The sequence below is a fragment of the Protomyctophum parallelum genome, assembly GCF_964188405.1.
Source record: "Protomyctophum parallelum genome assembly, chromosome: 21".
Classification (NCBI taxonomy): Eukaryota; Metazoa; Chordata; class Actinopteri; order Myctophiformes; family Myctophidae; genus Protomyctophum; species Protomyctophum parallelum.
The window spans coordinates 17,693,789-17,718,464 of record NC_139713.1 but is presented as its reverse complement, the minus strand read 5'-3'; the positions used below and the strand labels follow the sequence as shown (position 1 = coordinate 17,718,464).

Here is a 24,676-nt window from a genome sequence, read left to right as displayed (position 1 = left end):
GACAACTGTTATGTTTTGTCTTGAGATTTCTATCCTGCTAGAGATGCACACAGCTTATAGAGGACCCCCTGTTGTTTGCAATCAGGTTAATTACACTGTGGATTAGCTCAGATCTGAAACCAAAGCTTTATACTCAAACAACAATGCTCCAACGCTGGACTGCTTTTAAGGCTGCCTTGAAAAGACAAACACTTTCTCTCAGGCATTTAGGTGTTTGTTGTTTTGTTTTGTTTTGTTGGTTCATTTTGTAAAGCACCCTTGGGTTCATGAAAGGCGCTACATAAATTCAATCTATTATTGGGGCCATGCCAGAATGGCAGGGCACCTACTTATTTGTCTTCTTCTGACACTTTTTGCAGTAGTTTTTCACGGAATTCTGCAATATGCTAGAGCTAGAGGTTCATGGAAAACGGTCAAAATGTTTAATTCACCGTCATTCATCAAAGGGTGGCATTATAACACTCAATTGAAAAATGCAAACTTTGAACAGAGATAGCTTATGAACCATTTGACCATCAGCAATAAAACCTAAAACTAATTTGTCACAGTTTGACTAGCCTCGGTACCAGGCTTTAATTTTTGTTGGTGCAAAAATTGAAAGCCTGGAGGAACGCATTGGCCGCTCTGGTCTAAAAGTGGGACCTTTCGGGTGGGCGTCGCTCCAAATGATGTGACGTAGCGCTGCACTAGGGGGGAGAGGAGGGGCCGGGGGTGACGGACAGATCGATGAGATCCAATCAGGGCGTGCGCAAATCTCAGCCGCGACCCGCCCCTCTAGACCAGAAACCTAACACGTTAGCTCAGGCTACAGTTTGACTAGTTCTCCCACCATTTTGAATTATATGTAAAAACTGTTAAAATCGATCTACTCCTGGGATTGTTTTTATCATAGTGCACACAACCTTCTACACACAAACTTTGGACCAATAGAGACGTTTTTAAGTTAAAAAGATATTTCAGTTTTATGATTTATTTTCTTCTCCCCCGGCCTATCATAAATGCAGAGTCACATTGTTATGAAACATTGCTTGCAGTATGGTAGAGGGTCATTCCAAATGGGTGCCACGTCTATCTAGTTGGCCCCCTCCTTTTCCCCCACTATACAAATTGTCTTTGGCCAAACATGTTGCTGTGGACTTGTCATGACATTGCTACCAAATGTCATGACATGTCCATGAAGGAAAAGGATTTGAGGACACATGCAGTAGCATCTCAGGTCATCTTCAGTAGTGGATAGTAGTAGCCTACTGTTTATAGTCTACTCTACTGGAAGCCCCTATACGTCCCATGTTAGACCCAGAAATGTTGGTTAGTAGGCTATAACCTTTTATCATTCAAATGTCATCTATAGGCTTAGCAGTAGCCCTGGTTCTTGACTCTCGTATTCATACGAGAGTCAAGGCTTAACTGCACCCTGTTTTTTGCGCTCGCTACATTTACAACGTTTACGTATATATAAACATTCGGAATTCAAATATAAAGTACTCACAATTTGTCCCACGGGTGTTAGTTAGTTGCTGCTCCAGCGATTAGAATTGCTGCATCCCGCGTTGTTTAATAAAAAGCATTTTTATCCGAGCTGTTATTTTGCCATTGGCTTTGGCCCGTCTAGAGTTTGAATGGACAGGTATCAGTCAAAAGGGAGACATCGAAGAGGAATGATGGATGGGCTTAACTTAACTGCGACAGCAGGTCGCATTTACTATATAAACATCCCTGATGATGTCACGTTGTCACGGTGACCTGGGCACCATATATGGGCCAGGGCTGATGACCTGGGCACCTGGGGGCTTGCCTGGGGTGACCAGGGTGCTGATGTCATGATGACCTGGGGGGCTTTCCTGGGGTGACCAACCAACCAACCAAAACACACACTGACGGAAAATGCTAGATTACATACCGGTAGTTACCTGCGACCTGCAGTCGCAATAACTATAGGCCTAATGATCACTGAACCAGAGTGAATAAGGGTGCACTTCCCCTTCACCAGAACTCCCTTTTTCTGTGGAAGTTCTTCACCTCCAACTTCCAAGTAAATTACAAAATTGAGGCCTCATCATAGGTCACCAGGTAATTTAGTTTCACAGACAGTCAAAGACAGTCTTCACTTTCCTATGTTACTAAATGCATGAAATTATTAGCGCTGTTGAGGTCTTCTTTTGTATGTGAGCAGGGAATCGAACCCTGGTCTCCCACATGGAAAGCCAATTAACATGCACTAAGACAAGACAAAGACAATTGCCTATGACTCAGGCGAGATATTAGTTTTGAGGTTGTCAGGCTGACTGGCTGAGGCTGTGAGCAACTGCTAGAATAGCCTTCAGTTAATAAAGCCGAATAACTTTAGGGAGACTGGGATTTGAACATGAACTCTCTGTGCTGAGAGTCTATCTGAACATGACGACTACACCATCACTCAGTAACAACTGTCTCTTCGTACTGTTGAAGCGATCTTTTGTATGTCAGCCTTCAGTTAGTAAAGTTGAAAGAATCAAGTCTTGAATTGGGACACAGAATCACATTCATCAAATGCTTTGAGAGCAGTTCAAGAGTTGTTTTGCATGTTAGTATAACACCCGGGAATCAAACCCGGGTCCCACACACGGAAGGCCAACATCTTAATCACTAAGCCGAAGCAATTTCCAATGGCTCAGGGGAGATATGAGACTTTTGAGGTGATCAGGCTGAGGCTGTGAGCCACTGCTACAATTAAGTTAATACAGCTCTACATGTTCAAATCCCTGTTCTCCTATAGTTTAATGCTGGAGTGTTTCAACTTTACTAACTGAAGGCTAACACAAAATTACCAGGAGACTTTGTCTGAACGTGTCTGACTGATGGTGCAGTGGTCTAATGATCTGACTCTCTGTATGGACATTCCATGTTCAAGTTCCATTGCTCCTATATAGCAGTACTTTAAACAAGAGGAAACAAATCCTGAAGAAGATCCTAGTGATCGAAATGTTGAATCAAATAAACCAGTGGAGCTGAGTTTTCATACCGGTGTTGTGGACTTTCCTCTAGAAAAAGAAAAAAAAACTCAAAAGCACCAGGAGAAATCTGGTGCTTTGAGCCAAGGCACCTTTGGGCATTCAACAGATTTCTCCTGGTGCTTTTGAGTTTTTATTTTATATTCGAGCCTTGAAAATTTGAAATGACTGAGCTGTAGGAGGAATGGGACTTGAACATGGAATGTCTGCAATGTCTGCACACACTTCTCTTTTATTGATATTACCTTTTTTGTACCGTTTTTATTGTGCGAATAAACTAAACTAAACTAAAAAAAAATCATCAGCCCACTGCACCATCAGTCAGACACACTCAGTCTCAGCCAAATTAAAGTCTCCTGGTAATTTTTAAGTGATCTTTTGTTTGTTAGCCTTCAGTTAGTAAAATTTAAATAAGACAGAATCATAATCAGATGTTTCTTATCAGGGACCACATGCAATTCCTTCAGGCCTAATTGGTTACAGGCTACAGCTGTTATTATAAAAGCAACTCTTTTCAATAAGTCGCTGTGTAGGCCTACGTTTGGTTAAGATTATGGGCCGCTTGAAATTGTTTCTTTCATTACACTCCACTGTCTGTAGGCTACTCCTCCGCCCCCCCCCCCCCCCCCCCCCCCACTCCAGATATGTTGAATCTCCGCGTCATATTAACTGGTGGGTAACCGTGGGTTCTTTCCATTTGAACACCGGGTGCTGGGACCACAACACCCACGGCCTGGGTGTCATTTCACTGGCGCTTGTGGTCCATCCGATTCCGAGACATCCACGTGCAGTGCTGCAGGTCCAAATGTTTTCCTCTTGTCTTCCACTATAAAATATATAATTCCCATTTCCATGATATATTGGTAAGTTATAAATAATTCATATTAGTATTTCGATAGTATTAGTAGCCTATAACATGTTTAAATTATATTATTTTATAATTCAGTGTTCAGTCCCCCTTTTTTGGGGGGGGTGGGACCTCTGACCACCGTCTACCGGTGGTACGCGTACCACAGGTTGAGAATCACTAAACTTGACCGAGAGCCCTCCCCTTTGTACCACGTGGTCTTCATTCATTGGCTAAATCGATAAAGACACGGATTTGGGACCACTCGCCAAAACAGGTTCTTGTAGTGTCTCTTAATATTTAAGCTGGCCAACCTTCTTCAACCCTCTTATAAAACCGCATTCTATCGTGGTATTTCTTTATTATCAGTACGAGACAAATACACCGGTTTTGATAACTCGCCAAATATATATCGGAAAGAACCACCTAGACCTAGTAGACCCGGTATTATCTAAAAGGCTAGTTTGCTATCTCGAGTGTTTTCAAAGCTCTTATAATAAAAATGAACGGCCTGCTGAACGGTTTCCATAACTCTCTTATTGATGAAGGCTGTTTTCTCTTCACGTCTGAGTCCGTCGGAGAGGGACATCCAGGTGAGTTGGAGTGAGGAGAGAACGAACATGATATAGCGGCTATGTTGGTCTTTTCTCAGCAGCAAGGTCATGTGGCATCATGTTGTTTATAATAGCCTGTGCTCTGCTGCTGCAGTGCATCATGCCTTCACAATATCATTACACAAGCTTGTACAGGTTTTAACAGCTTTTTATATATATATATTTTTTGTATGGAAATGTTATCCTACAAACCCAAAAATTGGGTTACAAGTGGTTACACCAGTCTCTGCACAAAGATGTGTAATACATACTATAGACAAAGACAGTTATCTAATTGTATTGTAAACATTACAAAACGGCTATCGACATTCTTTAGCAGTTATATGTCTACAGGGCAGTGACTCGCAATAGTACCCAGTGATAATTGATTCGTGCAAATCATGCTATTTGCATTCAAAGGTCTTCATTGAGGCTAACTAACAGCAGCACCACGTTCCTTCAGACTCGGCCACGCGTGGCGCTTGACTGTCAATTTACAGTATAATAGAATGCTATGGAGCGCCGTAAACAGCGCCGAAAACAGCTAACCTACAAGCCCACAACGGGTCGCGGGCGTAACGTGCTGTGAGCTTGTAAATCTGCTACTTTCGGCGCGCGGCACCGTCGTACGACGACGCACCACTGTTGTTGTTATGGCAATGTCAATTAATTTAGTTGCATTCTTATATATACTGGTGTATATTAAATGACCGCATAATTTGGTGGTGTAACGGAAGCTTGCAGGAGGCCACCGTTATTGACACATGACAATTCATTTAAGAGGCGAGAAAATAAAACAAAGTAAGACTAACAGGTCGCCTCTTAGAAAGTTATTAAACATTTTATTTTTTTATTAGAAATTAAACATGTATTTCAACATGAGTATGCTGTATAGACGGATATTTGAAGTGTAATGGAATTTTAATTATTATTTGTGTTGTGTATCAGTAGCTTTCCCGTCCACTGTCTGGAAGACAATGAAATGCTCTGCTGATCCTTATCACTGCTGCCTGCAACCACATCACTGTTGTATTTGTCACAGTAATCTGTATAACGGTATTATCTGGAAACTTACAGCTATACATTGACCAGGGATTTGTTACCAAACTTGCAACAGCAAGCAAAACATTCCTGTATAGTGGTCATGGTCCATGGAAAAGGTCATGAAGTTTGATAATTCTGTGTTGCATTCCTTAATATACCGTAGGCGTAGATAGTTTAACAATAGTTTTGTGAAATGACTGAAATATGTAGCCTTTCAATAATTAATTGTTTAAATTTAGGCTTGGCTGCAGGACGGTGTAGTGACAGTCTGAAGCAATAAACCAGTCTCAAAGTTCTTATTAACATGCTCTCTAACATGGCTGTTAAATGGAAAATATGCAAAAGATAATGATAGGTAGGTTGCGCACAATCAGTCTCCTTGCTGGTGCTGGACAATAGATAACAGTGTAAAAAAAAAGAGTAGTTAGAACGTGCACTTTGCTCACTGAACTCACTGAACTAGACTTAATGACAACGTTAGAGCCTTCTCATATACTGTAGTTAGACCAAGAAGAACCTTCTGAAACTTCTGCCTATGTTAGAAATAAATGATCTGGTAGGCCAAACGTATATAAAAAAAATGTTGCAATCTGATGGTAGTACAATGAGGCTTTTAGTATTGCTCATCATCTAGTGTAGGGGTATTTATTTCCAATGGAGAAGATTATAGGCTTACCACAAGATTCCTAATTCTAGGTACATCAGGGGGGGGCTGCCTTTCAACTACAAGGTTGTTATATTCACATGCGTATGCCAGGCACTTGCAAGACACGGGTCATGTTCTACTTTTTGAACTTTGTTTTTATTTATTTTTTAAATGTCTTTCCACCAAATAATGAATGAATGAACAGAAATCAAATATGAATCCCAGAAAACAAAAAACACACAGACACAAAGGTAAAGAGCTTGACATAACTACAACAATACAGAGCAGGAGACATGACTCACAATATAAATCAGATATATGACCTTATTTGTCGTAAATTGTCATTTAAAAATGTTTTCTTTTAATTTTGATGTGCTTGTAGAACAAATTAATGTTAAATCGATAACGGCGACAGTCCAGTCGCGACAGTCACTTTGAAAAAACAGAATGAGTGCAACGGATTGTTGTAAAAAGGTTGCATGCCACAGTGTGCGGTAATGTATGAGAAGACCATTCAGGTGGTCCATGTTAGCGCTTGTTGCTCTCCCTGAACCTGTGATGTGCTTTAGTAAAAACCAAATTTGGCCAAACAAGCTTGGCCTCCAAACAATCTTGGTCTTTAATCGATAAAGCCAAGAAGTGTATTGAACCTTCTTTTCCTTTCCTTCACAGATAAGATTTGTGACCAAATAAGTGATGCTGTGCTTGATGCGCACCTCAAACAGGACCCGGATGCCAAAGTGGCATGTGGTAAGGATGTGGATTTATAAGCAGAGATTACTTTTTAACCACATGAAGTACAATGGTATTTTTTGTTCTTTTCTCCTGTAAAAAAACAAACAAACCCTGAAAAGATTATCCTGTTGAAATGTTGGTTTGTGACTGTATTTTAAATAAATTCATATTGCATTGTGGCTACAGCTGTGTAGCACTGTAGCTGTCCTTATTTATCAACTTTCATAAATAACCACACTTCAAATATAGGGCTTATGCTCGCAGTTTTTGATCAACATCGTTCACCATGAAAAAAAATACATTAAACATATTTAGTGTACCGTAATTATATAACGGCAGCTTTTGCAGAAATGTGACTGTAGATTAATTTAGCCTAAAGGGGATGAAATAAGACACATTAAGCAGCACCGAAACATGGATTAAATAGCGTGGAACACGTATTATGCAGCTAAACTTAAGGACCTTTCAAATGGGCAGCGATGAACACAGCCGCGACAACGCAAGCGTAAAGAAAAAGCTAATCCGAATCCAGGTGAGTGGTGAGTCGAATGAACTATAGGCGCCTTTTATCTCTCCCCGTTTGCAAGGCCCTTTAGAAAGAACAGGAATGGGATGTGGTTTCACAACAGTTAAAGAGTCAGTTTTGTTCCGCTAATGCTGGGGAAGCCTGAAATTGATTCAATGTTATGATGGGTATTGTGTAGGAGGAGGGGGGGGGGGAACTGTACCGTTTCCCCACTGTATTTTGCTAATGTGAATAATTTAATGAGTGCTTTAATGATAATGAAAGCTTTGATATATTCACTAACACCACTGATCACTTATACTAATTGTACTGTCAGAGGCATATGTAGGAGCCAATCTAGCTAGAATTAAACCTACTAAAGCACCTGCACCTAATGGATTAAGCAGGGATAGGCTGTTTAAATCGTGTAGGTTGCAGCTTACTGTAGCAGTCTTTACCAAATTGTTCCAGCTTTTATTGAATGAATGAACATTCTGTATCCAAAACCTGGAAACCCTCCAATCACATTCCTGTACCGAAACCCTGAGTTCAAGGATTTGGGGGGGCCGGGAAGGGACGTGCAATGTACCTTGCAGATCAAATTCATTTGCACAATAAAGATTCTTATCCCACATTTGTTTTTAGCACTCTTATCAACAATTTAAAGATGTATCAGTCGTTTCAACCTACAATACGTAAAGTTCAATCTCCACTCCACCTTTCTACTTATAAAAAAATATATATATATTTCTTTACAGTGTGTTTATACTTTATACACACACACACACACACACATTTTCCTAATAGTCACCTTCCTCTCCTCAGAGACTGTAGCTAAGACGGGGATGATCCTGCTGGCAGGAGAGGTCACCTCCCGGGCTAACGTTGACTACCAGAAGGTCGTTAGGGAGACGATCAAGCACATTGGCTACGATGACTCTTCCAAAGGTACTATATTATTATTATTATGGGTTCTTGGCTGCTTGGCAATGTGGCGAATGCAATGGCAAAAGCACATTCATGCAATTGACAGTGGGGAAACATTTAGCTGAAAATTGATCTCTCATCCTACAGGCTTTGATTATAAGACCTGTAATGTGCTGGTGGCTTTAGAGCAGCAGTCCCCTGATATTGCTCAGGGCGTCCACCTGGATCGCAAGGAGGAGGACGTGGGGGCTGGTGACCAGGTTTGAGGGGCCTTAGTTGGGACTTATTTGCACGTTTTTGTGACGGAGTAAGAAAAGGGAAAATTAGTTTTATTTATTTTTTGCTGGACCATAAGAGGCCAGCCTATTATAGTCAACATTTCCTTATGCTCTCTCTCTACCCATCCTTAAATTCAGCTGTCTAAGTAATTCCACAGACAAAGAACCAGGAAAATCCTAACTTTGGCATTGATGACAGAAAAGCATATACATTCACATTGAATTGTTTTTAAGTGACTCAAATCCCAAGGTTACCAGTCCTGCTGCCATAAAAGAACAGGAATTAGATCCCAATTAAGAAGAAAGGTTGGTTGGTTACCAGACTGCAGACGATGCAACAATAATATTCTCCATGACACAAAAAGGATAGTCACAACTAATACCTTATCCTTAATTTAAATTAAGCTGAAAATAGCAGATCTGTAGTGTTGCTCCGGGGAGTAACACCGTCGTACAAAGTATGAATCAGCCTTCACGGTCCTTCCTATGGCTCATTAGCCCATTGGGCTGTGTATCTTGCACAGTTGCTCTCCGAAAAACACACACACTGTCTGCATGCTCACAACACCCCAACCCATGTACTGTACATATAATCAGGGATGAAAACAACTCTTCTGTGAATGATTTGTAAATCGCCAAGATCCAAAGAGCTTTTTTTTTTAGAGGGCATGTGAGGGTGATGGGTGACAAATGATAACTAGAACGCAAGCACTAAATGTTTATGATAAAAATGTCATGGCAACGTTGAGTGGGAGCCCCTTTTGTCTCATTCACGCAGCTGCTATTTACACACCCCTCTCTCCCTGTACACGCATTTTGAGAACAGTGTCCATTCTTTGTGGATGGCAAAATCACTGAAGAAAGTTAGCTTTTTTCCACAATATTTCCCAGTTCCAAAAGAGAGGCATATAGGTATTTCCCACAAATAATGTATTCACAATACAGTGAATACACGCATGCCACATAGCTGGTGAGAAAGGAGGTAGAACACTGAAGTAATGTTACTGTAAATGAGAATATATTTTAGCTTGTAGATGTGCTTTTTTCCACGGAATTTACAAAAAACCTTATGATATGCCAATTCTTATAGTACTTTATCTAGGGTCTGGCTTAATTAGTCTGAATACAGTTTGTGACTTGTCGTATTGCATATCTGTGAAAGGGTCTGATGTTTGGCTATGCCACTGATGAGACTGAGGAGTGCATGCCCCTTACCATCGTCCTGGCTCATAAGCTGAATGCCAAGATGGCGGAACTACGGCGTAATGGAACACTGCCATGGCTCCGACCAGACTCCAAAACTCAGGTATTGTTTATTCGGAACTCTAAACACTCGCTTCTGCTAAATATTGTACATAAACATGGATCATTTAGCCATTAAAATGTTTTGTTTTTAGAGGTTATGGTTCTATGTTGGATTGTTGGTTTGTTGATGTTAGCTTGAAAATTTAGTTAATAAATTAATCCTTTCATCGACGGGGAAACTTTGCACCCACGCTCTCTGTAGGCCAAGGAAAATCTCGTCCGAATTGTTGAAATCAGCCAGTTATAGCGCCACCATCGTATGTTTACGAAACATTTATTTTTTCACTACTGCATATTTTGTCCAAACCTCACTCAAATCGGTATACATTATCTCTGTAGTCATGTGATCAAGCAGTATCTGTCACATTTCTCATATTCCATTCCCACTGGCTTCTACAGTTTTCCCGATTGCTGGGAAACTTTGCGCGCACACAACCTCCATCCTAATTCTTTCAAATCTCCTCATGGTGTAATTCTTTCAAATCTCCTCATGGTGGTGCTAAAACAGCCCTTTGCACGCACATCCCCATCACGCCAAGGAAGAACCTCCATCGCAACCTTTTTCAAAGCTCCTCAGTCCTCATGGTGGTGCTAAAACAGCCCACTTTTTGTTTGACGTTTTTATTTCCAGGGAGAAATAAAAAGTCTGGGTCCAAGTCCACTTCAATTTGGCATAGAGTAGCGCAAACGTCGATCACTCTCTGCTGATTTCTGATCGTCTGCACCTTTGTTAAATTGACGTACACACGCACACTCTCTCTCTGTCGCTCTAATGAATTAGTCTCATGTCCAGCAGCTGCGCACAGTTTCTCCCGGCGGATCCTGCCGGGAGCTGCCTAAATTCCAAGTGGCTATGAACAAAGTTTGCAGGCCCTGTGTAGGCATCCCGGCCTGGCAGGAGCTGTGCTCAGAAGATCACACTTCTCTATAGTTGTGTAAATCATTTTTTTGCCATCTGCCCCAACTGCACTACATTCCGTGAAATGTATTTCTAGTTCACAAACCCACATCACTTGCTCTGTTGTCTCTCAGGTGACCGTTCAGTACAAACAGGACCGTGGTGCCATGGTGCCAATGCGGGTGCACACCATCGTGGTGTCCGTGCAGCACGACGAGTTTATATGCCTGGATGAAATGCGCAAGTCCCTGAAGGAACAAGTGGTGAAGGCTGTGGTTCCCAGTGTGTACCTCGACGATGACACCATTTACCACCTGCAACCGAGTGGCCGTTTTGTCATTGGAGGCCCACAGGTTAGAACTGGGCCAGTATATGTCGACTACATAAGGGCAAGAAGCTCCATGGTTTCTTCTCACTCTTCATTGTCCCTACAGCGGGAAAGGACATTAAAGCCAATCATCTTATATTAGGCTTGTGGTCTTCAGGCAGAGGCTTTGGGCCACTCTGCTACACAAAGACATATAACATCTGATCTTATCACGGTAATTTAAGTTGCCCATTGCCCAAAGCTATCGGGTATGTCAGTGTTTTGAGTTCTTGTCCTGAAGTACATTCCAGTGTGAAATGGCCTGTACGCATATTCAAATCCTCAGCTTATGGCCCCTACACAGTACACACTGTAGGAGTTTTAAAGTTGTCTGCGAGTCATCAGATCGTTATGTATTTCACACTACAGGAGTCTTTAAAAAGAAATCGACTTTCATTATATGTGGCTTTCACACTAAACGATTGGTCGCCGGCGACTAGGCATCACACACGGCAAGAGTTCACCAAGATGCGATCCAGACCTGATATACAGTAGGCTACATCAGTTGTTTTTTTATTCCAATTCATTTTGACATCTCACGCACGTACAGGATCCCGTGATACAAGCACTAGACCGACACAGGACGCCTCTCTCTCTCTCCGTACATGCCACACACAGGAATAGCCAGGCTACACAGGTGTTTGTGATAGCTGTAGCCTACGTGGGCTGCAGCGATACAGGACGTTAAATCTTGAGTTTCATGAAATAACTCTCTGTCTCTCCGCACACACACACACCGCACGAGGTCCAAAAGTTTGCTCCGATGCGGTTTTATCAACATTATTTAAGTGAAATGAGTTGGTTTTATAGACTATTTAACAGCAACATTGGGCTAATATAGCTACCATGTACGACTAGGGGTGGGTCCCGAACCTCGGGACCAATCCGGTACCGAACCGAACATGCTCGAGTACCGGGTACCCATTACAATAATTCAATTTCGGTTCTCTCTATCGGTACCTGGGTGACACCCTGCACGCACGCACGCACATAAAACAGCTGATTATAATCAGATCATGCTACTCGGAGAGCCAGCAACAGAATGGACCGTGGTAATCGCTTCCTATTTTTGCGTTGTCACACGTCTAACCATTAGACGTGCGATAACAACAACACGGAACAATAGACTCTAACGACCCTCGGCCATTGAAATGTTAATGCTTAGATGCATGCAGAAGACGCTACATTTCGCTCCCTCCAGAAAGACTGGAGCGTGCAGAGCGCATATGCACGTAGACACATACGTGCTCCCAAACATTGAGGAGCTAAAGTAAACATGACGTTGTTGTGATTCAACATAATGTGCCACGAAAAATAGCTGTCCAAAATAGCTGTCCATACTCCATAGATGTCCAAACATGATCGCCTCGTTCGGCCAACAAATTTATTCTTTATTCTTCGTCGTACACGTGTTATGCTTGCATGCTGAAAATGGCTGATCGACAAGCTCACAACGCGTTGCGGACGCAACACGTTGTGAGCTTGTCGATCAGCTATTTTTAGCACGTGGAAATATGCAGGCTGTGAGAACTGAGACCCTTCACAATAAAAGCATACAGCTTTCACATGATGGCCCATAATAAAGACAAGGAAAAGGATTAAGAATTAGGTGGCATTTCACATTGCATATGAGCTATTCTTTTCTCCAAAATGTATTTAAAATATATATATATATAATTAAGGAATTAATTTGGATAATGGTAATGCAGATATTGTAAAAGTTGTCACTTTATTAATCCCAACACTGTATGTATATATATATATATATATATATACACATTACCTGACATTAAGCTTTTTTGTTAAACATTTGACCTCTTTTATCATTTTGGAACCGAAATAGGGAACCGTTAAGAACCGGAATCGATAAGCAGAACCGGAATCGGTACCGGACTCGAAAAAATCCTAACGATACCCATCCCTATGTACGACACAGCACAGGGATTTACCCTGGTTATATATTATCATCTGATCATCTATTGATACAGTCGACACGACAGACAGTGTCAGCGAGCACAGCTGTCCTGTGCTCTCATTGGCTGTAATGCAGGACTTCTCGGAACACGGTCGCTCGCAACCCATTTCATACTGTCCAGTCGGCGACGGAGCCAAATATCAAGCCTGCTAGATATTCAGAATCGGTCGGGAATGGCGTCGGTGAGCACTTTTATCGGCGCTGGATCTTCTCGCAGAGCCTTTCACACACGGCAAGCAAAACCTCGGCGATCAAAGCCCTAACTTGCGTCAGATCGGGGGTTTTGTCGGCGAGCGCCAAAAATGGTCCCCGACAGCATGCTCGGAGCAAATGTCGTGCAGTGTGTACGAGCCATTAGTATAAAACATGGCAATCATTTGTGCTCCCCCCCCCCCCCCCCCCTCCTTGCAGGGTGATGCTGGTCTGACTGGCCGTAAGATCATTGTGGATACCTATGGGGGGTGGGGGGCCCATGGGGGAGGAGCTTTCTCTGGCAAGGACTACACGAAGGTGGACCGCTCTGCTGCCTATGCTGCCCGCTGGGTGGCCAAGTCTCTGGTGAAGGCTGGGCTCTGTAGGCGCGTTCTGGTCCAGGTGAGGAGGGTCTTTGAGTAAGCCTCTTGTTTTCATCTTTGACTTTTTCTTCTTGTGCTCGCTCGGCTAATTCTATCCTTTTTCTTTTGTGTGTGTGAATAAACTCCTTTTAGGTGGCCTATGCCATTGGTGTTGCCCATCCACTCTCCATCTCTATCTTCCACTACGGGACCTCACAGATGAGTGAGAGGGAGCTGCTGGACATTGTGAAGAAGAACTTTGACCTCCGCCCTGGCGTCATTGTCAGGTAACCTATCGTTGTTGTTCTTTTTGCTGTAATAGTGTACTTGCCAGAATGTGAACCAGGACATGTTAAGTACACCAACGTTTTATGTTAGAAATGTTTAGTATAGGTCCCCAGCATGTAGTCAGTAATCAATAGCAATGATTTATATGGGATTATAGAGATATTTATTACCCCTAATTCTAACAACAAATATCACTTGCAGCACCTTTTCGGCCAGGCCATCCTATGCTTTTAGAAGCGGCTTGTAACGTCTCGCATTTACGTGAATTCCGTCTGTGTGTCTTAGGGAACTGGATCTGAAGAAGCCCATCTACCAGCGCACAGCAGCATACGGTCACTTTGGCCGAGAGGCCTTTCCCTGGGAGATGCCCAAGAAGCTCAAATACTGAACCCAACATCCAGGTGTCTCTGTAGGCGTACTGCAGAGAAACCGGCATGCCTAGTAGGAGAGTATGTTCCTCTGTATGTTTGTCTGTATTCTCCCCCCGTGCCTCTCATATAGAGATATGTCCACACTCCTGCCCTTGCCCCACCACCAGTACTGCCCTCATCCTTTAAGAGAAAGCAACAGGTAAATTCAGAGGATGAATTCCACACATGCGCAAATGTACTTTGAATATACAACAACTAAAGGGCACACAATTAGTAAGTTACATAAAGTTGTATACAAGGTAGTTTGTAGGCTTTAAACTTCCTAACATTACTGAGTTATATGGTAAACGGTATTTTCAAATGCCTGACCAGAGACATTCTGTTGCTTTCTTTTAATGGTTTGCACACTTGTCTTAAATGCACTCCGCTGTCTAGTGTCACTCATTGACTTTCTTGTGTCAAAGATGCCTTGCTATCAAAGAAATGTCAAAGATGCCTTGCCATCAAAGAAATGTCAGCTCTGTCCCCACAACCCTGATCCCATCTTCACCTTTGTTGCACAAACATGGTTGGAGTTTGCTTTAAGTCACCGCTCCTAATGGAATGTGAACCTAGCCTGTTATTTATATAATTTTGGATTTGTCTGAAAGCACGATTTAGCCATTTAATTGAACCGCTTTCAACCTGGCATCCTTATTTTGGATGTGATTATAGGCAAAATCTTTTTATTCAAGCTCACAAGTTTGTAGATTTTCACTATTCCTCAAAGTGTATAGGCCTTAAGTGGTTCAGCAAACCCTTTACAAGGAAAATATAACGTCAAGTCATTTAGAAATTGTGCTATCCCTCCAGACCAAGTTTTCTGACGTGTTACAGAGAAGTCGGAAGCTGCTAATGATCTTGTTTCTGCTGGGTTGCACAATCCTATCATTCTTACCTTCTACTGGTTATTTATTTTGTTAAGATTCAGCGCGATTGTACCGGATGTACTTTAATTTGTCGTACACTTCTGACCAAGGTAAAGGCAAGGCACTTCCCCTCCTAGAACAGTGACAGGGGTGGTTATACCAACAGAGAAACTCATGCCTAATTTATACCTGGATGCACAAAGGTGTTATCCATTGAAAGTAACTGATTTCCAAGCTAGCAACAGTATAAATCAGTCTTCAGTCTCAGTCGCTCCTAGGCAGGGGCTGCCTTTACCCTATGACAATTTCACTTGAAAACACAATATGAAGGTTCTTTCTTTTTAAGTTTGGCACCCTTTTGGGACCCTATTGGTAATGGGTGAGGAACGACATCTTGAGAACCTCTGAGTCAGTCAGTTTCTTCAAGTGAAGACCACTTTATTTATAATAACAAAATGTTCCATGATCAATCAAGGAAAATATTAATATAAAGTTATTTTTAAAGGGAAGAACTTTCGAGGTGGCCTGGGAAAACAGACTAATCTGCCAGTGCAAAAAAATAAAACAATGTGTGCCCTCTGCAGATTTTGTCTGGCCACGCGAGGCTAAGGTTGGCAGCCATCTGCCTTGACCAGTTGAGTTGGGAGAGACTCGGACTCACCAATAACAACTATAATAACAGTCTGCAGCCATAGTCCGTGTAAAGTTGCCAAAGTCAGTTGGAACGATTTGACTTCCGTTCTGTCCACCCTTCACTCTGATGGCAAAAAGCCCTTCTAATCTCTTTCACAAACTGCTCACGAAGACCTTGAAAAAATAATGTGAAGAGTGTACAGTTTTCACATTTTGTTCTTCTGTACATAATCTGATTATTTATGTATTCCACTGTTCTGGGAAACACCTTGAAATGCTCTACGACCTACGTGGCGTAAGAGTTTGGGACAAAATCATTGACTATTGACCATGTACCCCGGCCCTTCACTTAACCGCATTAACCGGGTGTCCTTATTTTGAGCAACATTTTCAAATGTACTGAAAACAATCGCGCCCGTGTGAAGTGAGGGGCACTCTTATCATCGTACATCATCATGACGTAACATGTCGATTTGCGTAAATTCTCCATTCATTGTCATTGGGACAAAATTGTAGACCGGCAAGTTTAGTCATTTATTGTACTGTAAGTTTATACACCTTGTGGTTGAGCTGGATAAGAATTAATGAGAGTCGGGGGTGAACACATGGATGTATGGAATTAGGTTGCCATGGAAATGTGTGAATTCAGTATTTCAAACATTCACATCAAATAATTTTAGTTATAGCACATTGTTTTCCCTGTATGCCTTCTAAAAACATGACGTCACGTCAAGGTGGGATCATTTGCCCATTCATGTGGAATACATAATAGGTGGAGAAGTGGTCCAACTGGGTCTATTTCAGTGGTTCTCAAAGTGCAGTCCAGGGACCCTCAGCGTTCCTTGAGGGGGGACCAAACGGACCCTTAAGCTGCATTCAGACTTGGATGGTTAGAGCGGCGCGATTACATACAAAGTCAACACAAAGACAGTTGTGCGAACAGGAGCGGCACGACCTGGCACAACACATACGGGACGAACCGCGGAGAATATACATATTCAAGTCTGAACGCACCTTTTATAGTTCTGTAACTCAGTGTTACGGGTGAGAACAAAACACAGCATGGCTTTCCCAGGAATCTGAATCTCTGACATATCGGTGATGTCAGTCTTGCTCCGAATGTGGAGGAATGGTGGATCTGAGATGAATTCACATAATGTGAAAGCTATTAGATTATAGCTATTATAACTATATAGATTTGGCACCGATCGATGTAGCGTTTTGCAGTCTCTGCCGGACTGACTCGAGGAAGCAAAGATGTGGGGGACAAGTAGACAGCTGAACCCCTCGTTGCCTCTGACTCCCATTAAAATGTCTACTGAGAAACCTTTTCTTGTGATTTTCTGATTTGCCCCTTGGCATCAAAGATATATAAGAAAGGCTAGATGGCTCATGCACCTGCTCTGCTGGCCAATGGAGTGCGACGTCGCTAGGTGGAGGCCATCTTACTTAGGTGCAGCTCGCTCACTCATAACATTGTGGCTATATGGGCATGTACTTTTAAAATAACCATAACTTGCTAAATTTTCACGGTTTGGTTTGTTATAAACGTCAGACGTATATATGACGTTCATATAAAAAAACCATTGATAATATTTGTAATAAACCAACCAGTTTGTAAATCCGTCAAGATTTGAACGAGTCAGAGTATTTTTGTTTGAGCCGCCATAGAACGTACTGTAGCACCCCAGCAAGATGGCCGCCGGGTGAACTTTGACATATAAACGTAGACGTCCATTCCGGCTCTGGAGTGTATGTGCTCAAGGGAGGGCAAAACTTTCCTGAGATTCCTTGCGAAGCACCGCGGAAGCATGAGCGTGCGTCACAGAGCGCATATTGGCCAGTAATCACTTGAGTGGCAGCGTGACGCGTAAATTATTCCGACCCTCCTTCAACACGCATTGCTCCAACGAACTGCAGCGGCCAATGAGGCATCTACTTTTTTTTTAAATATCTATGATCTAGCTTTTATATATATGTCTATGCTTGGCATCACCTTGTGGTTCCTGGAGTGTTGTACAGAAACTTCAGGTCACTGCCACAAGGTGGAGCTGAAAGCATGCCCCCAGACTAAAAATGTAATGACAATCTGATCTGATGACTAGACTTCCCAAAGTGTGTGCACCCCCGCCCCCTTTCAACCCTAACCGCCCACCACCACCACTCAATATTTGAATCCTCCCACTTGCTCACACATGAAAGCAAAGTTTGTCTGGTGTTGTACAGAGAAACCAGCCTGTTTACATGCTCTCATGTGGACCTTTTGAGGAGAAGATGGTTTTGTTTTCTTCCATTTTTGGAAGTGCTTTTCTGTCAGGATAGTGAAGTAAAAGTGCCTTTTCCAATGTGCTGCCCTGTCCCTTGCCTTCACATTCCCATTTCGTTGCTCTCGGGCTGAAACCTTGTATCTCCATAGTTCAACTTTTTGGTTGTTTTTTTGTGAATTCATGCCCCACTTTGTCTTACTACAAACAACAGTATCACACGAGTAGCAAACATCTATGGCAATCTATATAAGCTCACAATGCGATGTGTTGTGATTGTTTTGCCATTTAAAAAAAGAAAAGAAAGCTGTTCAGTCTGATTTTGGGTTGTATAAATATTGAACATAATGACGACTATTAACATTGGAACACATGTTCTTTTTTCCATTTTCGGAGAAGATTTGGACATAACTGTTTTCTACCCGACAGTGACGATTTCCACACTTCTGCACCTGTTGTAATGTCTCCAATAGCTGTGTTACTTCTGAGCACCATGTACACATCTCAACATGTTTTTAACTTGAATTGCTGCCCTGCCTGGTCAGTATTTGAATAAACATTATACACCCAAGGTTGCATATTGTCCCTCTTTCAAATCTCATCTCTGTGGCATCTCACATTCTGTATGGCGTCCACCAAGATATCTTTGCTATCCTTCAAAGAGTGCATTTTATTGCATACAATTCCTAGCAGTCTCTACAGTAGAGCTGGGGAGAGACATGCAGCAAAGGTCGTCGGGATCGCCTGAAGCTTGAGCTTATAGTTCCAACATATAAAGGAATCGTTCCGTTTGTAATTAAAACATGATGTACCACTTATAGCCAAAGGCATTACCAGAAGATTTGGAAATCTTTTGGTAATGCATAATCATGAATTTTCAACATGGCAGCAATGACAGTAAATTTTCAAAATGGCCACCAGCAACAACTGTTGACCTCTAATGAGTGATGGATATAATATGATATTGCAGACATCAGACATTTTTTTTTATAATAATAATAATACTCTTAGCAATATTATATATTTTAATGTTGACATTGTAATGAGAACGTATTGCTTATTTTACTGTCCAAAGACATGGGCCAAGTTATTGTGGAACATCTTGCACAATAACTTGTGCAAGATGTCTTATAATTAGCATAGAAGACTCCAATGTAGGTCGGAGGTCCACTACATTTCTGGTGTGAAATGGCGCGAGCGACGGACCCCACAAAAAGACCACCCCCGAAAATCGGCGGGCGCTATGCGCGGGCCGTGCACACGTGCCCTTTTCTTGGGTTTGGGCCCCTGCCCCCCCTCAAGTGTTCTCTGCACGGCCCTGAACGTTTTAATTTCTATTAGAAGCTTCCTTCTAAGCTTCGGCCTGCCTAGATTAGAATAGTCCCCACTCCTTTTGGGGTGTTTCTTTTGTCACATATGTACTACTGTATATACGTATAGTATATATGCACATAGGTGAAATTTGTCCTCTGCATTTACCCATCCTATAGCTCTGGTCCATATAGCCTTAAGGACTTCGGCAATCTGGTAGGCATGTGCAGAAGCGTTCATAGTCCCACTCAGATGTCTTTGACCATCCCCATTTGCACGGTGAAGGTAGTATGCTTTTCGAGGGCAGCCTTGGTCGGAGGGGTTGATTGTACATTTTGCCTCTTTGCAAATTACTTTTTTAAGTTGTCCTTGCCGTATCTATTTCTGTGCATGTATTGGTTGTCAGAGAGTAAGATATTAAACCTCAATTGTGGCCATGGCATTACCTCCTCTGGTATGTCTGGTATGGCTGAAGACGGTTTCAACAGGGCATGTGTAATGTCAGGAAACACTGCCCATACAGCCATAATTGCTCCCGATGACCAGGTTCTGGTCATGGTTTCCTGCGCCAACGGTGTACATGAATGTATGGGTGGGTGAACCCACAATCTCTGTAAAGCGCCTTGGATAAAGGCTCTAAATAAATGCACCATTTACCAGAGTCAGTACCAGATAGTCACACCATAGACATTAGCATAAAGTCAGCACCACAGGCAATTTCCGATACTTAGCAGCCCATGACAGCAGGTCTAGGGCCTGAGAAAGCACACGCACTACGTGTTGTGACTTGTGACACGTACTGTGTCAAGCTTTGTTGGCCACGGGAAAAAGACTGCATGGGCTGCGTTTCCTGAGCTTACACATTGCCTGTAATGTTGAAACTGTCTTCAGCCCCACATGACATATAGCCTACCACAGGAGGTAATTTCACAGCATTGGTGTCACCACTGTGCCCCAACACTTCACAGAGGCAGGTGTTTTCTCTATTCTTGAGGTGCATTATGGCTGACTTATACTTCACCATACAATGGTATCGCTTGCCAAATATAGCCCATCTACAAGCTTGCAGATTTAATATTTTCAGTGTGTGCAGGGCATATATTATGCATTTCTTGTCACCATCTGACCCCTCATAACCAGTTATGAGATGTTGATGGGGAAATGAGAGTGACTCTTGGTGGTTGTGTGACTGACGAAACAGAATAACAGCACATGGGGTTACCTCAAAGCTGATGAAATCGGTTTATCTGTTTATTATTGGTATGCAATGGAAATATTACAAAATACCACTTGGATCATACAGTATAATCAAAAGTATGCTTAGTTGAAGTTACACATTACAGTATTTGTATAAGAATGGAATAAGAAATGTATCTTGCCATTAAAGTGGAGCTTGTACGTTTTTTGTGCATGGTTTGAATCCAGGTGTCAGAATACCGGCTTGCCTATTATATTTTGTTTTTACAAGGAAAGTCAAGTTTCTTTTGAATCCATGTATTCAAAATCACAATAGATGGAATGGTGGAATGTGATATCAAATCTGTGCTAACACAACCATGAATGAAGTGCAGATAAAGTCATTGGCAATGACCAGCTTGAGTAATATTTGCAGCTAGATGTTGAAAGACCTGGGTCATCTGTGGTGGCAAAGACCGGTTGATATATATTCCCAACCTTTGTCACAATCTTGTCATGGTGATTATGCCCGTAGTACCGTAGCTTCAGAGGACATCACTTGGGACAGCCTTCCAGGCAACTTTCTGGCAGAAGGACACGGTCTGCACACAAGACAGTTATAAGCAAAATCTCAGTAGCTACAGTAATCAACCTGCAGTATATTCACATTTAAGACATTCAATGAATCAGTTTAACCCTGACGTCACTGTTGTGGGCATACAAGGCATTTGAAATTGTTTTGAAAATAACAATTACTGTAGATCAGCTTTTTTTGATGGAATTTTTTGAAAATTGGGCTTAAGTGGTTTACTTACCCCACATTTAAGGGCTGTCTTGAAATCTTTGCACATGTGACCTCTCAGAATGCAGGGGTCCTGAAAAGGTCTCTCTGATAGAGAGAGAGAGAGAGAGAGACCATACAGAAGAGAGGCCATCTTGTTTTATATTGTCTCTGCATACTTCTATTCATGATTGCGGTGTCTGTTAATTATTGATTCAAAAGAGTGAAAAATATAAGAAAATTAGATAAGCAGTCATGCTGACTCACCAATGGAAGAAGGCACCTTCTGGTCCCAACATATTTGGATAAGTTCACAAATGGCCTGCGGGGTGGCATAGCTCAGAAGTCTCTCCACCAGTATCTTACCAAACTGAGCAATTAGGGCCTTACACTGGTCCTGGGAGGAGACGGGCAAAATGGTGCAAAACTGCTCCATCGCATCGAGCATAGCTTTCTGAAAGAGCAGAAGATATACTGTACAGTAGGGCGAGATGGATGGACACAACCACATTTTGTGTTTGCATTTATGCATACGCACGCATGATTGTTTTGACTCACCACAGTTTCTTCTTTGGGAAGCAAGCCCTCCAAAGTTTGGAAAAGAAGTATACAGTAGGTGCATTGTGTGGTGGGCTGTGCCTGGTGAAGCACAGAGAAGGACAGAGTGTACTGTTTGACATTTTGTGGGGAAAAAAACCAGAGGGTTGTAAACCTAAAACCAAAAAAAAAGGTTTAAGTGTTGTGAGCTTGTAGATCGGCTATTTTAGCACACGACACCGTCATATGATATATTATAACTTAAGAATGAGGAAAATTTGATTTTTTGGGTTTGCAGGTCAGTCAGACGATGATTCTGAACTAAGCCATATTGGTATCGGTGTCTGTATATCATTCAGTGAGGCAGAAAAAGATTTGGAGTTTAATAAACCCAAATGTGTGTATATAAAGGTTTATGTAAATGAAAAGTTAGTCTCTCAAGACGGACTGTTGCCTCGCGTCAGGGGCCACTGTTTTCCCGAATATTTGACGATGGGCTTCTCAGATTGATGCAAAGTACATACAAGTACTGCTAATGTCTTAACCGCAATGTCCATATAAAGGCGTGAATGTTTAAAATGCACATTTGTATCTTGCCTTTTCTTTTGCGGAATACAAGATGACTATGGAATACACAAACTAGGTATATCTTCCTGGCAGATGTGCGTGTACTTCACTGACTTTGTCCAGTGTCAGTGTAGCCTTCAGTCCTTCCTGGATATAGCTGATCAACAATCTCTGCTGCTTATCATGTGACTCATGGGAGCCACAAAGCCCCAGGAGACCGCAGGCCTGGTGTGGTTTCTGTAGAAGAGTATAGTACCAATATATGTTTTAATGTTTTTATATGATAGGGTTGGCCTTTTCCAACACACTAAACACAAGCAGGAGCAAGGAACACATGATTGTATTCCTATATGTTTTGGTAAGGTCACTATGGAGAAAGCAGTGTTGTTTTCGTGGACGAAAAATGTTCGTCGACTACCTTTTTACACTGACGAAAACTAAATGGAAACGAAATAAAAACTAAGCTATGTTGACTAAAACTATGACTAAATAAAGTAAATATACTGACAATTTCGTCAACAATTCTTTTTGGAAGGGACCAGTGGACAAGAGATCCAGCATAAGTCATTTTACATTTGGTTGCATGCTGAAAATAGCAGATCTGTAGTAGATCTGCTATTTTCAGCAAGTGTAAAAACAGTCATTACGATGGCATCAAGGCCCGCCAAAGTACATTTTAGTCGACTAAATAAACTGTAGATTTAGTCGACTAAAATCTCATGATATTTAGTCGACTAAAACTAGACAAACTAAAACATTCCAGGTGACTTTAAAATGTGACTGAAATTTAATTAACTATTGAAGAGACTGACTAAAACTAAAATCAAAATTTGCTGTCAAAAACAACATTGTGAGAAAGGCAATTCAGCCCACAACTTACGACGTGACTCGTGATGAAGGTCAAGGCCAGTGGAATCACCTGGTCCACCTTCTCGTGGCAGATTGTGGCAGCACCACTTGGCCCAGGAAGGCGGTCACACAAATGTTCAAAGCCGTCCATCATCTTTTTCTGGAACAGGGATGTGAATTTGGTTGTCAAATTCAACTGAGTTCTTGATTACGAGTTATTCAACATTTTCAACATTGGAAATGTGCCTCTGGCCCGGCCCCAAAAACAAATGTCATTAAACTTCTTGTTCCAAATAGAAACAACCCCACAATCTGAAATTGGTTCACAGTTCAAGAAACGGTGTAGAAAGTAGAAATTAATGGAGTGTCACTGAAAGTGGTGATAGCATTGCATGCTCTTTTCTTTCCACCATTGAAGAGTAACTGCGGCAAATGTGAAAGATTTCAAAACCAAGTGCAGGAGCAGAGGAAACCATATCTGACTGTTCCTCTGCACCTGTATCTATCTACACATATCTTCATCAACTAATACAAGTGGATGTGCAAGTTTGTCATTTTCAAGAAATGAAAGCCACCTGGCATTGCAGGCAGTTTAACTTTTCAAAGCCTACATACTTGTTTTTGCATCTGATATCAACTGCAGATTGAAGTCAGACATGAATAACAGATTTCCCTTGAAAACATTTGACTAGTATCACTTATTCGTATTATTTACCTGTAGGGCTGTGTTGGAGAGCATGTCAACCACAAGTCCAAACATTTGGGTACAATCCTGGCAGACATCCCCGGTCTGAATAGAATAGATTCAGAAATTCGGAATAGTTTTCAAATACTAGCTATAATAGCGTTGGATACAATGCATTGTGAGTTTATAGATCAGCTATATTTGCTATTTGGTGTACAACGAACGAAGTATACGGTATGGCTTACAGTAACTGACATAAGGTAGAAATGTCATTCTAAAACCTGCATAATATACAGTACATGTTGGTAAAGTACTGGTCATCATTGATTGTGCAGAATCTTATTTCATTGAATATGCAACATGCTAATGATGGTGATGAGCAAACATATAACTCACATCTATAAAAAAAATTGGCCTATCAGCAAAACAGTTCGTTGCGATAATTAGTTCTCGGGCCATCAGGATACTGATGATACTGATAATAGAGAAGTGGTAGATGTAAATACTAGTTTGGTTTCCTCTTTCTTATCAATTGTAAATGACACATTTTTTATTACTGTTATTATGTTCTGCTTTATCCTCAAAGTGTTAATATTACATAATTAAGACGTGGACACATAATGATAATGTACTTCATGATTG

The 24,676-nt window shown here is 41.7% G+C and overlaps 1 protein-coding gene across 2 annotated transcripts; it reads left to right on the top strand.

The window, feature by feature from the left end:
- Positions 1-4,120: 4,120 nt before the first annotated feature.
- Positions 4,121-18,691, top strand: mat2aa (methionine adenosyltransferase 2Aa; the record flags this gene model as incomplete). Of its 2 annotated transcripts, XM_083793457.1 has the most annotated exons (9): positions 4,121-4,430; positions 6,793-6,870; positions 8,186-8,308; positions 8,435-8,547; positions 9,728-9,871; positions 10,903-11,121; positions 13,522-13,704; positions 13,818-13,951; positions 14,238-18,691. In XM_083793457.1, exons 1-9 carry the CDS (start codon positions 4,340-4,342, stop codon positions 14,338-14,340), a joined length of 1,188 nt encoding a protein of 395 aa, XP_083649583.1. In that variant the 5' UTR covers positions 4,121-4,339. The 2 variants fall into 2 exon arrangements, with proteins under 2 accessions (XP_083649583.1, XP_083649584.1); XM_083793458.1 differs by lacking the exon at positions 14,238-18,691 and having other exon boundaries at positions 13,818-13,955.
- Between the last annotated feature and the right edge of the window lie 5,985 nt (positions 18,692-24,676).